The sequence below is a fragment of the Oryx dammah genome, unplaced genomic scaffold, assembly GCF_014754425.2.
Source record: "Oryx dammah isolate SB20612 unplaced genomic scaffold, SCBI_Odam_1.1 HiC_scaffold_2, whole genome shotgun sequence".
Taxonomy (NCBI): Eukaryota; Metazoa; Chordata; class Mammalia; order Artiodactyla; family Bovidae; genus Oryx; species Oryx dammah.
The window spans coordinates 85848653-85865699 of NW_024070186.1; the positions used below are offsets into that span (position 1 = coordinate 85848653).

Here is a 17047-nt window from a genome sequence, read left to right on the forward strand (position 1 = left end):
TGGGAAAGCTCAGAGTAACCTTTTAATATACAATCTTGATGGGCTAATAGTGGCACACAGGGAGGCAATGTGCCCAGTTGTAGAAAATCAAACTCCATCCTGTTTATTAAGCTTAAAATACCTTCCTCAGGCAAGATCCAAAACAATTTCATCCTATTGCATAGTTCTGATTCATCTCTACAGTCAACTATACATCATTTGCCAGCTTGCACTGACAATAGAATCGATCCCCATTTGGTCAAGGTTGAAGAACAGTAAAGAAATCTTGTACCCATCTAATGAATACAGTGTCCCTTTCATTGTTCAAGCCATTCACCTCAGGCTTTGAGGTTTAAATCCCGGTCTGGAGAAGAGAAAGGTTCATATCCAAGCTTGTCATCTTTCCTTCGGTAGTATATTCGTGTCAGCACAGTGATCAGAAAACTCTCGAGGATGAGGAGGTGGCAGTTCATCACTGCAGCATGGGACAAAATATAGGTTATTCTAACTTAGAGAGGTGGTATCCCATAGCAGCCCTGGCATATGAGTTGGACAGCAGTTTCTCTTAATTTATCCTCAAACCAGGACCTAGAGATATTAAGTTGTCACCAGTAACATGGCAAGTTGACAGTAGAGCCAGAACCAGAACTTTTCTCTCTACCTCCTGAACTTTGAGGCTAGCATTAAACATTTCTTTTGCATATTTTATCATCATGACCCTCTGCTTCCTAACCACCTATTCCTCTTTCAGGAGCTGAGGATTGAACCCATGGCTTCCTGGGTTAATCATCAGGGCTGGGCCTCAAGCTGCAGGATTGCAGCTGTCTGTGTGATCAGAGAGGTCACAGACTCAGAGCCTCTGCTAGATTTCTTGGAGGTCTCTTTTTCAGTACGCTAAGCAGAACACTGAATATTATGAGAGTGGCTAGCCCTACTTCCAATCTAAGATCCTCTCTTCTGAGACTTCCCCCTCCTGCTCATCCTGGGATAGACTAGGAAACCCCATGTGCTTACCTTGAGACCTGATTTTAGAAGAAAAGGGAGGCGAACAAGCAATCTGCCCGCCATTGGCCAAGACTGAGAAGATGGATGGCTGCAGGGCAGACAGAATAAGGAGTACCTGCAGAACAGAAAAGACGAGTGAGCGCGGGGGCTCAGCATCCTTGGCGCTGAGGCTGGCCGGCCCACTGCTGTGTTTGAAATGTGTCTTAGTGCTTGCCCTCTCTGAGTACACTTTTCTGACACACAGCCTCTTCAGGGTAGACTTGGCTTGTCCAGGGTTCCCTCCGATAATCATAGGCAGGTTCATTAATCGCAAGGCTTTTATTCTGTGGCCTGACCCTAAGTGCTTCTGGAGCCCAGATCCTTTCTGTGCCCTGTCAGTCCCTTACTCCATGGTAGGCTCTTCTGTCCTCTGTCTTCCTATAGACCCTCCACTTCTGCCTGCCATGTGCCTGTAAGCAGCACCTGCTTAGGTCAAGTGAGAATTTATGTGAAATCAATCTGTTAACTATAAAGGAATCATTATGCCTTGGGAATAGGAGAAGGCCCCAGCAAGAAGACAATGGAGAGAGAAGAGAAACAGTAAAGGGCTAGAAGTCATTGCATTTGGTGGAAAGGTTATCTCTGGGCTTAGAGAATGGAAAGTGTAAAAAGTGAACAAATGTGCCTTTGAGAAAATTCTCAGGGAAGAGGTGATGATGCAGAGTCAGTGAGATGAGAGGAAGGGATGTGAGTTTGGGAGTAGATAGACAGTTCTATGTTTAAATTCCGGTTCCATTCCTTATGTACCTTTGAGCAAACCCCAAAACACCTCAGTTTCTCATTTGTAAAATAGAAAAAACAATGATTCTGAAGATTATAGTGAACTTTAATTAATGTATGAAAAGCACCTAATATGTAGTACTGCTCATTTATAGTTGTAACTGATAATGCTGATGTTTCTAGTGGTGATGAATTGCAAGATTTTTAGAAGTAATGGGTAGTGAAGAAAAGAAAACAGCAAAGGTATAAGAATTTAAGGTTTAAAAATACATGTGTTATGGGCTTCATTGTGTCCCCCTAAAAGATGCATTGAAGTCCTAACTCCCAGTACCTCAGAATGTGACCATCATTGTCTTGGTAACTGATAAGATGTAATTAGTTAAGACGAGGTCATACTGAAGTAGGGTGGGTCCTTATTCCAATATTACCGACGTCCTTATCAGAAAAGGAGACACAGACACATGAGGGGAGAATGCCCTGTGATGAGCCAAGGATGCCAAAGACTGTTGCAAACAATCAGATGCCAGCAATAGTCAAGGAAGGGTTCGCCCCAACAGTGTTCAGTGGGCATGTGGGCCACTGACAGCTTGGTTTTGGACTTCCAACCTCCAGAACTGTGAGGCAATGCATTTCTGTTGTTTTAAGCTACCTGGTTTGTGCTATTTTGCTCCAGCAACCTTAGGAAACTGTTACAGCACAGAAAAGCAGCAACTGGGGAAGGGCAGGGATTCTTTTCCAAATCTCACAGGAAACCTAAGGCTTAAGAAGATTCCCAGACCCACTTCTAGCCTTTATTAGTCTCAGCTTCTAACCCCTATGATTTGTGGCTCATTATTAACCATCTTTTCTCTCCCAGGGTATAGTTACCTGGAACAGAACAAATTTGGCTCCTATGTTCTGCTCACCCAGGTGCAGCCTGGCTTGACGAAAAATGATGCCTATGGTCCACAGAGCCAACAGGGTGGACACACCGAGGAAAGTGTTGATCCATAGAGCTGTGCTCCTCTCAGAAATCTGGTGGCAGGCCAGAAAGCAGTCAGTGAGGAAGCAAGCCCCTTTCTCCTTTTTTTTCCCTTCTCCCAGTGGTGGGGAAAATAAAAAAGCTTCTTCTCTTCCCCATTAGAGTCCCTGAGCCTCTGCTTTCCCACAGTCGCCCTGTGCCTGGGGCTGTCCCAATCCTGGGCCTGAATCAGGGGATATGGGCTCCGGCTATTCTTTCTAGAGCTCAAAGGAATTGAGCTCGTCCTGGCCTCTGCTGCCCCTTACTCTGGACTTACGTCTGATGGGTCAAAGATGCCATCAGGGATGAGAAACAGGCCCACCAGGCTCAGTGATATCTTGAAGAAGGCGTACTGGATGGGGCCCAACAGCAACAGCTGAAGTCTCTTCCTGAAGTGGGAAGAGGATTAGGAACATAGACCTACAAATCACCCACCCCAACCAGAACTTCCAGTTCTCTCATTGGGTTCCTGGCAAGGCTTGGCCACCATCATAGACACCAACATAGTCAAGTGGGTGGGGACTTAGGAAGAGCATTGGGAACCACCTTTATTGCCTCCCATTCACCCTCAGACCAGAATGATGCCTTTTGAGCAAGAACTATCTTGAGGATTGACCCCAACCTAATTAACTGAAATGGATGGAAGGGGAAAGTAAATAGCCCAAAGTGCAGTTTGTTCTCTGTGATAAAGTTTGTAGGGGACAGTGAGTGTAAGTGATGGGAACTCTGGAGTTCTCCTTCCTCTGTTCCTCCTAGCCCTGTGTGGGTGCCCAGTGTGTGGGTCCTGGCTGTGGGATGCCCACCCTTTCATCACTGGCTTTGTTCCATACAAGCCAAATTCCATGAGGCTTGAAGCAGGACTGAGAGAGCCAGCAGAGGCTCTTGAGAGAGTGCAGAAGAGGCCAGTCTGCTCTCCAGGCAGCCTCTCCCTCCCACCTCACCTGGTGATCTTGATTCGGGGGCAACAGGGGCAGCAGCAGCAGCAGGGGCCTGTATGGATCATCACCGGGGTGTCCTTCAGTGTCCTCAACACTGCCTCCTTCCCACCAAAGCCTTCTACCATGGCCTGCATCACCAGGTAAAAGCACATCGCGTAAAACCTGGAGTTAGGAAGAGGTGGAAGGTGGGCCTGAGCACACCGAAGAGCAGGTGGAAGCAGCTGGCGGGATACCACCTGCTGCCAAAGGAAAACAGACTGCAAAAGGACAGGGAGAAGGGGGCTTCCTGAAGGGATCAGGTAGGGTCTAGGCATTTTGAGAAGTGAGAAAGGACAGGTGGAAGAGGGCAGGCTGTGAGAACAAAATGGTGCCTGAGATGCACTAGAAGTTCAAGAGACACGTTGAAAAGGGCTCAATTTGTGATCAGTTTGTTTGCATGGACTTATGGAAGAGATGGGATTAAAAAAAAAAAGACACAAACTCTGGATTCCCAGGGTTGAGAGAAGCAGAAGGGGGTCCTCAGAGCGATATCAAGTTCAGCTGGGGGCAGGGCAGGACACTCACGTAGTTATGGCCATTTCCACAAGTGTGAGGGCACGAGGAATCCAGAGACCAAAGCAGGAGAATGCGGACACTATCTGCTTGGAGAAGAACCAGGAACTGGTTAGGGTAGGGAAGGAGACTGCATGCTCACCTTTTGCGGCAAGAGCTCAAGGAAGCAAAAGCTAAACATCTGAAGCACCATTACTTAAAAGTGACCAACTGGGGACTTTCCTCGTGGTCCAGTGGCTCAGACTCTGAGCTCCCAATGCAAGTGGCCTGGGTTCATTCCCTGGTCAGGGAACTAGATCCCACATGACACAACTAACACTTGGCACAGCCAAATAAATATTAAAAAAAAGTGACCAGTTGGAAAAAGAGCTCGTTAAATCAACTAATTTAAAAAACATTAATTTTTAAATTCAGCTGTCAGTTTATTCCTTGTCTAGTGTTAGAGACAGCAAGTCACCTTGAGTCAGAGGCTCTTTTGAAGACTATCATCTCTCAACATAGGTCACTGGAGTAGGAATAGGTCAGTTCATCTTTAAGAGTACATAGATCAAGATCCAACCCTTCCTTTCAACATCCCATGTTATTAGAGCACCTCTGATGTCTTGAGATGGCCCAGGCAGGTGTCATCTGGCAGAAAAGGACCTCAAGGGCTTTGTTCTTCACCCGAAACAGACACAGAGCTCACCACACAGAGAAACCCCATCTTGTGGCCTGCGAGCATGCCAAAGAGCTATCAAATGGCTGTTTAAGAGTGAGTTAGAAGGACTTACAATGTGAGGGTAGAGTGAACATGACCCCATGGGAAAAAATTACTCTCCTCCTACCCTCTGAGGAACCACTGCTGGTCTGCGCAGGAAACAGGTTTATTTTAACAGCAACACATAGCAGGGGAGTAGTGAGTGGGATAGCTGGTGGGCTCAGACCATTCTTCAGCTGTTCTTAGAACTGTTTCTGTGGCTCTAAGATTTCAAACACTCCATCTCACTGCCTGTGACCTTCCAAGCATGGGATCCTGACTGCAGATAGCAGATGAAAACCCCCACCCTAAAGCAGTAGAGGAAGGCAACTTGAATTATTGAGTTGAAAGGAATCCTCCTCTTCAGCCCCTCCCCAAAGGCAGTGGCAGGACCCTCACCGTGGGTGAAGAGCTGCACCAGATCAGGGTCTTCCTCTTGATAGGGCAGCGGGTGTTCTTGTGCAGGTAGACAGCAGCCTCCAGGAAGATGGCTATTGAGCCCAGGACAAGCAAGGTCATGATGACCATGAGGGAAATATCCATAGGGCTCAATGCTAGAGTGGAAAGAGAGGACAAGGCTCCAGTGAGCTGAAGACCAGGGCTGAGGAGCAGATGTGGGCTTCCTCACATGCAGGAGATGGGCTTTTTCTTAGACCTAGAATTTCTAACATGTGATTAAGAAAAAGTCATTCTTCTGTATGCATGGGAGACTAGACCAGGTCAATCTAAGTATGGTAAGGCTTACTTGAATCAGGATATAGACACCTAACAAGTTTGTACATAATGAACAAAAATTCTAAATTCGGAGGTCAACAGAGCCTATTCACTTTTCTCAGTGTCAGGGGTTATGCTAGCAGACAGGGACCAATTAACATTATAATTAAAGCAAAATATATACTTCTGATACATATCATCAGAATATATACTGATATACTTCATTCGCTCAGTTGTGTCCAACTTTTTGTGACCCCATGGACTGCAGCATGCCAGGCTTCCCTGTCTATCACCAATTCTTGAAGCTTGCTCAGACTCATGTCCATTGAGTTGGTGATACCATCCAATCATCTCATCCTCTGTCATCCCCTTCTCCTCCTGCCTTCAATCTTTCCCAGCATCAGGGTCTTTTCAAATGAGTCAGCTCTTCGCATCAGGTAGCCAAAGTATTGGCGTTTCAGCTTCAGCACCAGTCCTTCCAATGGAGAAGGCAATGGCAAACCAGTATTCTTGCCTTGAGAACCCCGTGAACAGTATGAACTTGATATACTTCAGTTCAGTTCAGTTCAGTTGCTCAGTCGTGTCCAACTCTTTGCGCCAATGAGTCAACTCTTCACATGAAGTGGCCAAAGTACTGGAGTTTCAGCTTTAGCATCATTCCTTCCAAAGAACACCCAGGACTGATCTCCTTTAGAATGGACTGGTTGGACCTCCTTGCAGTCCAAGGGACTCTCAAGAGTTTTCTCCAACACCACAGTTCAAAAGCATCAATTCTTTGGCGCTCAGCTTTCTTCACAGTCCAACTCTCACATCCATACATGACCACTGGAAAAACCATAGCCTTGACTAGATGGACCTTTGTTGGCAAAGTAATATCTCTGCTTTTCAATATGCTATCTAGGTTGGTCATAACTTTTCTTCCAAGGAGTAAGTGTCTTTTAATTTCATGGCTGCAGTCACCATCTGCAGTGATTTTGGAGCCTAGAGATGTTTAAATTTGATTTCAAAAATTTTGTCACTTTACTAGGACACATAACGGGACTTTAACAAAAAAGTGGACCCAAGTAAAGACTCCAAGGATATTTGACCTATGCTGGCCCCAAGTACACTTATTCTCACATTAAATGTAATCCAGTAGCTGTCTTTAGTATTTATTAAAATCATTTGAGGAGTTGTTAAAAAGTAGCTGTCCAGACCCCCACTCCCTATACCCCCTGCCAGGATAGATGTTGTTCCCATAGATCTGGGATGTAATCTACATTTTAAACAAGCTTACCTGATAATAGAAGATAACAAACATTTTAACAAACACCAATGAAGCTCCTCTGGCCTCATCCTTGCTAACAAGAAAACACTAATATAGTCACAATATTTGTTTCTGAGCATGTTCTAATCAGTGCAACAATGTTTTAAACAAAGAGTTAGTTCCATGTCCTCGGTGACTAAGCCTGGACCCTCATTTATCTAAGTCTCTTCCCTCCTTGGCAGATCCTTTCCTTTTAGTCTCCCAACTGGCTAGATGACAGAAGAAGGGGAAGACTGGCAGAGTCCAGCCACTGTCATATTGCACTGGGAGTAAAGGAAATCAACCCTGAATACTTATTGGAAGGATTGATGCTGAAGCTCAAATACTTTGGTCACCTGATGCAATCAGCTGACTGATTGGAAGAGACCCTGAAGCTGGGAAAGATTGAAGGCAGAAGAAAAGGGTGACAGAGGACGAGATGGCTGGATGGTATCACTGATGCAGTGGACATGAACTTGGACAAACTCCAGGAGATGGTGAGGGACAGGGAGGCCTGGCATGCTGCAGTCCATGGGGTCGCAAAGAGTCTGACATGACTGGGTGACTGAACAATGAGAGGATATTGGCTGGTCTGCCCTATGTTTTAGTGACTGAAGGCAACTCAGAGCTGCTGACACCAAAACAAGGAAGAAGGAGACAACATCCCAGTGAAGACTTGAGTTGTGATCTGGGTCAGTCATACTTGGTGACATCACAAGGAGCAACCAGGACAAAGGTGAATTTGTCAAAAACTACTTTGATGCTTTTGAACTGTGGTGTTGGAGGAGACTCTTGAGAGTCCCTTGGACTGCAAGGAGATCCAACCAGTCCATCCTAAAAGAAATCAGTCCTGAATATTCATTGGAAGGACTGATGCTGAAGCTGAAACTCTAATACTTTGGCCACTGATGCAAAGAACTGACTCATTTGAAAAGACTCTGATGCTGGGAAAGATTAAAGGCGGGAGGAGAAAGGGACGACAGAGGATGAGATGGTTAGATGGCATCACTAACTCGATGGACATGAGTTTGAGTAAGCTCTGGGAGCTGGTGATGGACAGGGAAGCCTGGCGTGCTGCAGTTCAAGGGGTTGCAGTCCATGGAGTTGGACATGACTGAGCGACTGAACTGAACTGAACTTTGATCCTGGTTGTTCTTATTTCAGGGTACATGTTTTTCTTTTTGTTTGCTTTCTCCAAGAGGCCCTTTACCTCTGACCACAGTTAGGTCTGTGATCAATCCAGAGGACCTGCGGCAGGGAAGGCAGCCCTTGGACAATCTCCCAGCCTACACTTCTGAAGTCAGTGGTAAGCTTTTCCTTTCTGTTACAGGCCTCAAAAGATAGGACTGTGTTGTTCTTCCCTCCTCCCCTTTCCTGTCTCCACCTGCTTCCACTTAATTAGGGTGCAGCCCACTGTGTGACCAAATTACTGGCTTAGTGTTGCTGTTTAGCTTGGTTGCCTCATTCTCAATTACCTCTACAGATATTGCTCTAGTAGGCCCTGCAGGTTTTAAACATTAACAAAATAAAACAAGCAAAAATCCACCTGGCTGCAATCCTTAATTAAAAAGAGACTTTACCTCCCTTCCTTGAAATTTTAAAGATATAAACATAGAGGATCTTTTTTTCTGACACAATTTTATCCTTATACAATAAACATGTGGATTTAAAACAGTTGCTATTGTTTTATCATGATATACACATAAAGCCTTCCATGTATCAAAATAATTCCAGATAAACAACAAGGATCTACTGTATAGCCAATGGAACTCTGTTCAATATTATGTGCCAGCCTGGATGGGAGTGGGGAGAATGGATTCATGTGTATGTATGGCTGAGTCCCCTCTCTGTTCACCTGAAATTATCACAACATTGTTAATCGGCTATACCTCAATACAAAAAAAAAAAAAAGTGTTTTAAAAAAGTGGTATTTATTTAAAATTAAAACAGGGAAAATTGAGAGAAGGGAGAAAAAAGAGAGAGTTATATTTTCATCAAAACTTGAGGGAAGACCTTCCTAAGCTTAGGTGTAATCCAAGAAATCACAAAGAGAAGGATGGTCAAATTTGATACAAAGAGTTTAAACTTCTGAATGTTAAAAAAAGTATAGGCAGTAAAGTGGTGATTTCACAGATGCACACTTGGGTAAAAATCCATCAAATTATATACATAAAATCATTGCCCTTTACTGAATGTAATTTATAACTGAAAGAAACACACCTTAATATGAACAAAGCAGAAAGCAAAATTACCACAGGAAATTCCCTGGCTCTCTGGTGGTTAGGCGAAGAAGGCATTGGCAACCCACTCCAGTACTCTTGCCTGGAAAATCCCATGGACGGAGGAGCCTGGTAGGCTGCAGTCCATGGGGTCGGACACAACTGAGTGACTTCACTTTCACTTTTCACTTTCATGCATTGGAGAAGGAAATGGCAACCCATTCCAGTTCTGCTTGGAGAATCCCAGGGAAGGGGGAGCCTGGTGGGCTGCCATCTATGGGGTCGCACAGAGTCGGACACGACTGAAGCGACTTAGCAGCAGCAGCAGCAGCTGGTGGTTAGGACCTGGTATGTTCACTCCTAGCAGCCAGGGTTTGATCCCTGGGTGGGGAACTGAGATCCCAAAAGCCACGTGGTGTGACCAGAAAGAAATAAAAATAAATAGGATAGTAAAACTATAGCCATGTAAAGGATTTGGCTGAAGAGAAGGATAGAAAAGAGTTGAAGGAAAGAGTGGGGCCCTAATATCTTTATCATACGAAATGGAAAGTGAAGAAGTACTATCTGCAGTTGGCAGAATAAGAAATAAACTATAGGTATAGTATATACAGCTATAAAGATAACCAACTAAAAATAATAATGAAACCATGTGGAATGAGTAGAAGTTTGGTACTAAGTGAATTAAATCTTTATGTATTATAGAGGCAGCCACAGATAATATACAAAACTGATACCACATGAAATAATGGTAATTTGAAGGTAACTGATTAAAAAATCATCAGCTGAAAAAGTAGGATGAAGATTAAAAATGAGAATAAATAGGGGAGGGGAGTGTTAATTTTCATTAGTAGCCTTTTTGTACTATTTAAAATTTTATACCATGTTCATGTGGGTTAAGATAAAAACATTAAAAACGAGACTGCCTAGGAATAAATTAGCAATGCCATCTTTGGGTGATGAGACTGTGGGTGGTCTTTGTCTTCTTTTTTTTTCCAATTATTCTATAACACATATGCATTTTACAACAAATAAGTTTTTAAGACATACTTTGCCAAATATGTAATAATGTGAAAAAATTCATATGATGTCATGCTTATAAAAACAGTATATAAAATTATAGTATAGTATGATTTCCACTACTGTTAAATAAAAGCACAGAAACAGCTTATACTATATTTGCAGTGCTGGTCTTGAGTGGTGGGACCATACGTGATTTTTCTTCCTCATAATTTTCTCTATTTTCATATTGACTTTACTGAATTATTTTTTACAATAGAAATGTTTAGTTAAAAAAAAAAAAAAACAGACAAAATATAAAGTCCAGATAGGCAGAAAGCAAAATTAATTCAGTAGATTTCTAAAAACCAATGTCCTTTGTTGGGAAGGGGAATACCTCTGGAGGCCCCTCCTTGAGGGACTCCCCCAGCCCCTGCTTGACTCTTGTCCTCCTCAGCTCACTGAGAGACAAGAGTGGAAACAGCCCCTCCAGAAGCCATCACGTCAAAGCCTTTCTCCATCTTCACTGTCCTTGACTATTCCTTCCTCCTTGAAAGTCTCTCCCATCCCGCTTGACTCCAGTAACCATGGTTCTGGCTCCTCTCCGGGAGACCCTGGGTCTCCGATACTGATCCCTCATCCTCGCCCACACCCTGTGTTCCAGACTCAACCATCGCGTCTCACCTCTTCTGTTTACTGAGGTTTAGAATTTCCCTGGAGAAGGCAATGGCACCCCACTTCAGTACTCCTGCCTGGAGAATCCCAGGGACAGGGGAGCCAGGTGGGCCGCTGTCTATGGGGTCACACAGAGTCGGACACGACTGAAGTGACTTAGCAGCAGCAGCAGCAGGATTTCCCTACCACCCCTCAGCCACCTAACAACCACCTGAGCCATTTCAACCTCCAGGACCTTATAGTGCTTGGCTGCTGCCTGTTCAGTTTTTCTCCCTGAGCTCCCCTTGTCTGGCTTATTCTCCTCACTGAGCTCTCTGCTCAAATGCCCCTCAGTCAGCAACCCTTGAGTGTCCAGTGTGGTGTAGTCTGTCCCTCCCAAGTTGCCCTCACCGTGAGGTTATTTACATATTTATTGCTTGTCCCCATAGACTGATGGTAGTGTGAACTCCACAAAGGCAGGGACTTTGTTAGGCTTGTTTTCTGTTCTGTCTCCAAGTGCATGCAACAGTAACTGACTATTTGTTCAATGAAAGAAATGACCACACGAGGATTCTTCCTGTCATCTCCATTTACATGCTTTTCCAGGAAACTAGGCTTAGAGTTGAGCACCTCACCCATGATCACACAGCCTGAAAGTTACAGAGCTGGGATTTAAACCCAAAGGTTCTTGATCCTAACTAAGCCCATTCTCTTCACCATGACATATGCTGACTCTTGGTGTATGTTCACATAACTATGGGGAGAAATGTGGAATAATATTAACCATCAAAAGTTGCTTAAGTTGATGAAGGTGGAGGTGAGGCATATTCCAGCTATTCAGTATGGAAGTGCTTTTGCAGTTTCTTGTATCTGCTGCCTTTTGTGCTCTATTCTTTCTCATCTTTGCAGTGTCTACAGGCTCTCACATTCACTTCCAGAGGACAGAAGCTAGGAGACAGAACTTCCTTAGCATCCACAGCCTACACCAGTACTCTACCTCAAACTCATTTACCTCCTTAGAAGATCGTCCTCTATCTTATTTTTCTGTATCTTAATAGATACTATGAAACAAAAGTTTCTGATAGCTTAAGGATTTTGGGAAACACTTTAAACAAGGTTAAATATGTTTCTTTCCTGCCGAGTATAAGTTTTAAATCTGATTTATATTGTTAATTTCCAAAAGGAGGTTACAGAATATAGCTTTTACAGAAGTGATTTTTCTACAGGCTCTGTTTTCATGGAGCACTCCTTGGGATTAGTATTCCAAGGAACACACTTTGGGAAATACTTGTCTAACTGACCGGTTGAATACAACTATACTTGAGCAACTAGCAAATTCCTATTGTATCTGTAACAATGCAGATTACTCTTTTAAATAATAAAAACAATATAAGAACATTAAAACTTTGAAAGAAAAAGTTTTACCCATAATCCAAGCTAGTTCCTAACCAAAAATTATTCTCCTTTTTGCACGTATTTCCATGGAGGTGAAGAGCATAGGCTCTAAGCTCAAAGTAAAATTCCATTTACTGCTCGCTCTATAATCGTGGGTAGATTATTACCCTCCAATTAACCCTCTTAGCATGACTCAATGGTAGTATTTGCTCAATAAAAAGTAGCTTTAAAAAACATCCTGGTTAAAGTGTATACATATTGTATTACTGCAATCATACTGTAAAATTTTGAATTCTGTTTTTTACACCTAACATTTCATCACAGCCTGTCAAAAATTATTTTTATAATTATTTTACAATTATAAAGGTTTTTAAAATAAAGAGAATAATAGAGCTGCATTAATATGTCCATAATCCATTTCAAAGAGTTATGATATGCTAGTTTTGATTCAAAAGTTATTCTTAGAAAAATAAAACATTACAGGTGTACTTGAAGACCCTTTATATATCTCCAGGGTCCTTTTCCCTTTACTTACTTCACCTCCCAGGGCTAACTACTATTCTGAAGTTGGTGTGTATCTTTTCCTGTATGTTTTAATTTTTTTACAACATATGTACATGCTCAACATAATTATATTGCTTTGCATTTAAAAAAATCTATATAAACGTTTTCCATTCAACATTGTTTTCATGGTTGTTATTATTTTCTTTGTAACAAACAAATGCTACCGTAAGCATTCTTAGACATGTCTCTTTGGCACATAGAGGAGGGTTCTCTATTCCTCTCAGTCTAAGATCCTGCAAGCCACGTGGTATGGCCAAAAAGAAAAAAACAAAACAAAACACAAACAGTGGGTTTAAGTCCCAGTCTGGGTTGTGTGGTTGCAGTTATTATATTATTGCTTCGATTACTCTAGTCTTATAATATATAACCTTTAATATTTGGTAGGGCACATATCCTCCTTACTCTTTTTCAAAACTGTCTTGGCTTTTCTTGGCCCTTCACTCTCCCCAAGTAAAAGTTTGGATCAGTCCATTAATAAGAAAATCCTCTAGGGATTATAATTGTAGTCATATCATAGGCATTTCAAAAACAAATTATTGAAAGTTTCAATAGTTCTTCCAGAATAGTTCTTTCTTAAATAGCATTTAAGAAACAAAGAGTTTATAAATGAAGGAGGAAAGGGTTTCACCACGTGTCCAATGGGCACCTCTTCCTGACTCTCCTATTTCTGTCAGTGTCATCACCACTGTTCAGATTCTCAGAGTCATCATTAGAGTTTCTTTTTCTTTCACTTACCTTGTCTAAATATTTACCAGACTGCCTGCTCTTCCTTTGGATTGCCTGTATTTTCCAGTCTGCCCTTCCTTTCCCTGACACTGCTCTGGCGCAGGCTCTTGCCCTTCCTGTTAGGCTGGGGCACTGACCTCCAATTTATACCCCTTCTTCTTAAGGCCCTTACTCCCCAAAGTCTATCTTGATTACTAATTAATGGTCCTGAAATACTATCCAGCTCCTCCCAACCTCAGAGCCCTCATCTACTCCTGCCTGCAGGATAAAGTACAACTCCTCTGCCTGACACTCAGCAGGCCCCACCTTACCTGCCCAGCCCTCTCAACTGTCCCCTGTTTCCTCACCAGTAACCTTGAATCTCCCCACTGCCTGGAGAACCTGCCTACTCATTCTTTCTCCACTTCAGCTCCCTACTTTCCAACTGTTACTCACTCCGACAGTTCAATGGGGAAACAAGGTAGCTCCCCAGACTACCAGACCCAGAATAGTCTACCTACTTTGAATATCCTCAGTGCTTCTATTTGCACATTTTGCAGCAAAGCAATGTGCGATCCATTTTCACTGTGTAAGATAGGATTTCTCAGTCTCAGCACTATTGACCCCTTGCCCCAGATAATTCCTTGGTTGTTGGGACTTTACTTTGTTTCCAGGGCAAACTCCCTGACCTCTACCCCACTAGATGCCAGTAGCACCCTCTACTTGTGGTGACTGGAATTGCCTCCAGACATTGCCAAAAGTATCCTGTGAGACAAAGTTGCCTCTGGTTGACAACACTGGTGTGTGAGAAGACTTATGTCACCATCTGCACTCTCTGAACAAGAAATCTGGAGTTGGATGTAGCATCTGCCTACTTGCATGAACCACAGAGCAGCTGCAAGGCACCCCTGGACCTCCTCTGGCAGTTGGTATTCACTCCAGTTCAGAGCATCTGAAACGAAGACATGCCCATATCTGCCTCCTAGTACACACTGACTACACCGTACTGTTTAGGAAGAGTCTCCTCCTTGATATAAGAACATCAGGAAGGAGAATGGAAAAAACGTTAAGGACAGAGACACAGATTCCTACTCATCAACATCTAAGAGGTGGTTGATCATGCAGTAAGAAAACAAAATACAGTGTGGATGGGAGCCACATTTGCTATCAAGATGCTAGGGTCATCTGATTGTCATGTTTTAGGTGTCCAGGGAATAAACAGAGTCCCATCCTAGGCCTTTCACTTTCAAAACCAATTCAGTAATAGGAGCTAGCTGGCCAACACTGTCAGAATACTTTTACAGGTTCACCTAAGTTTTAAGAATATTATTCATAATAACCACTCTCCAGAGTGGTGTAGACTCCTTTTAAGAAGGATGTTGTGCAGGCCTCAAAGGGATTCTGTGGGGCTTCGGGCATCCATGTGAGTCCCTGGGTGGCCCTGGGGTCTGAAAAATGCTCCAGGTCAGTGTCCCCCGTATAAACTGGGCAGTCCCAACATGTAGGTTTTTCTCCAAGCAACATAGCCGTGACCCTCTTTTGAATTTTTGGCTCCTCCAGAGTTGTACTTTCCCCAGCTTTTTAAAATTTTTTAAATTTTTTGACTGTACTACCCAGCATGTAGGATCTTACTTCCCTAACCAAGGATCAAATCTGCACCCCCTGAATAACCTCTGTACCACTAGGGAAGTTCCCTGAAAGGTTTTTACCAAGATTGACACTGGGTCAGCCATCCTCCCAGGCATTCCCTCTGTGCTGGCCAGCTCAGGACCACCTCCCCTCAGCTCCTCTCAGCTGTTTTCACTTCCTCCTTGGGATGCTCATTTTTCCTTCTTTCAGTTCCTCTGGGGAGGGTCTCTGACTCACCTCTCAAAAGCTGGGGTGCAGTGGGAGGGTAAGAGAAGCAGGAAGAGGGAATGCTGTAATTGGTTTTCAGTATCTCCAGAAGATCTGCCGTGTACCTGGAAAGACACCAACCTGTGTTCAGAATATGGGGACTTAGGGCAGGCAGCAACTTGACACTCCCTCGAACGCTCCTAGGTTCACGGAGCATCTCCATTTCCCCTCAAGGCCCAGGTGACAGTCTGCAGGTCTGGCTGCAGTGCTCAAAAAGCCCACAGTCCATTCCCTCCACTTCACAGGGGCAGCAGCTCAGGGGTTGGCTAGGAGAAAAAGCAGAGTCCCAGAGAAAGAATGGACCCTTATCACCAGGAATGGGTCCCCAGCTGGTCAGAGCTCTATGCATGTCTTTCATGCCCGCTCCACCCCTGGGATCTTCCTCTACTTGGTTGGGGGTCAAAGCTAAGGCTCTGAAGGGTCATACACTCACCCTTCCCCAGTGTCCCTGAGGACCTTCCAGAATGACCAGACCATTGTCAGTCCTGTCTCATTCTTGTGCTCAGAGAGAGGTAGGGACAGGCCAGAGTGAGAGGGCCCCCTGCTGCTTAGCAACTGGCTCCTGGCTTGGGGCCTGCCTCCCTCACTCACCTGGGATCCAGCCTTATCTGAGTCCTGCCTGGCTCCATCGTCTTCTTGCTCTATCCGGCTTTCCTTCTGGCAGGCACTGGGGGCCAAGGAGAGACAGGCAAGTCGGGACCCTGAGGGGAGGCGGCTTCAGCTGACTGTGGCTTGCAAGACTGGCCGTGGGTTGGCAGAATGGCTGGATCTTCCCTTCTGGCTCTCTCCCTCCTCAGGCCTCCTGTGCCCACAGGTTCCTTTCTCAGAGTTCACCTCAGAGGAATTTGAACCCCTCCGCTGGCTGAGTTCCCTGGTTGCTGACTCCTCCTTGCCTGTAGGTGTGGTCCCTCCTTCTTCCCTCCCATGAATGCCTCTGGCCACCCCTTAACCCCAGTCCACCTTCACTCTCCATCCCTCCTGAGGAGACTCCCAGGGCCCTCTAGAGACAAAATCCTTGATCCGCCCCACAATCCCCCCTGCTGAGTGACCCCCTCCCCCTCGGTACCTGGCAGGAACTCAGGCTCTGTCCCCCTGAAGATGGAAGTCAGGGACGAGGCTTTGACTGTGTTGGTGCTATTGGCTGGGCATGCAGAAGGGAGGGCAGCTGGGAAATACAGATGAGATCCAGCCTAGAGCATCCTGACGACAGGCTCATCCAGCCAAACAGCCCTGAAGGTGCAGCAAATGGGCGGAGGGAAGTATTTAAGAGGCAGTTACGGAGTGGAATCTCTGGGCATTTTAACAGATTTTGAAAAACTGCCAAATGGTATGCTTATAACTATTTTATTGACTGGTGATGTCTTTTCTCGCTCTCTCCTTAAACCTATTTAAGGCCAAACATAGTACCCCTAAGTTCCCAGCACAGGGCCTCACACATACTTAAGCGCTCCTTAAAATCAGTTGCATGACAGATAAAATAATGAAATCACAGCAATAGTAGCTAACGTCTGTGGGGTGTTTATGCAACAGGTGGTACAGGAACTGCTGTATATTCCTTATCTCATTTAAACTTTACAAGTACTCTTATAAGGTAACTGCTTTTTAAAAATTTGGTTTTTAATTGGAGGATAACTGCTTTGCAATGTTGTA

General features: G+C 44.3%; 1 protein-coding gene across 1 annotated transcript; it reads right to left on the reverse strand.

Annotated features, from left to right (window-relative positions):
* Positions 1-77: 77 nt before the first annotated feature.
* Positions 78-16288, reverse strand: SLC51A (solute carrier family 51 subunit alpha). Its single transcript, XM_040250090.1, has 9 exons — positions 15989-16288; positions 15368-15462; positions 5369-5523; positions 4246-4319; positions 3685-3843; positions 3021-3132; positions 2611-2757; positions 994-1099; positions 78-454 (listed from the first exon to the last, which is right to left on the reverse strand). The coding sequence occupies exons 1-9, from the start codon at positions 16024-16026 to the stop codon at positions 318-320; spliced, it is 1023 nt and encodes a 340-aa protein (XP_040106024.1). The 5' UTR covers positions 16027-16288; the 3' UTR covers positions 78-317.
* Between the last annotated feature and the right edge of the window lie 759 nt (positions 16289-17047).

Bases quoted from the DNA above. Each gene is read 5' to 3' on its own strand.
- SLC51A (XM_040250090.1), bottom strand. From the start codon at position 16,026: ATGGAGCCAGGCAGGACTCAGATAAGGCTGGATCCCAG. The intron at 5,524-15,367 runs GTGAGTCAGAGA...TTTCCACTCTAG, and splicing joins TGCACCCCAGCTTTTGAGAG to CATTGAGCCCTATGGATATT. The intron at 2,758-3,020 runs GTAAGTCCAGAG...GCCTGCCACCAG, and splicing joins GCATCTTTGACCCATCAGAC to ATTTCTGAGAGGAGCACAGC.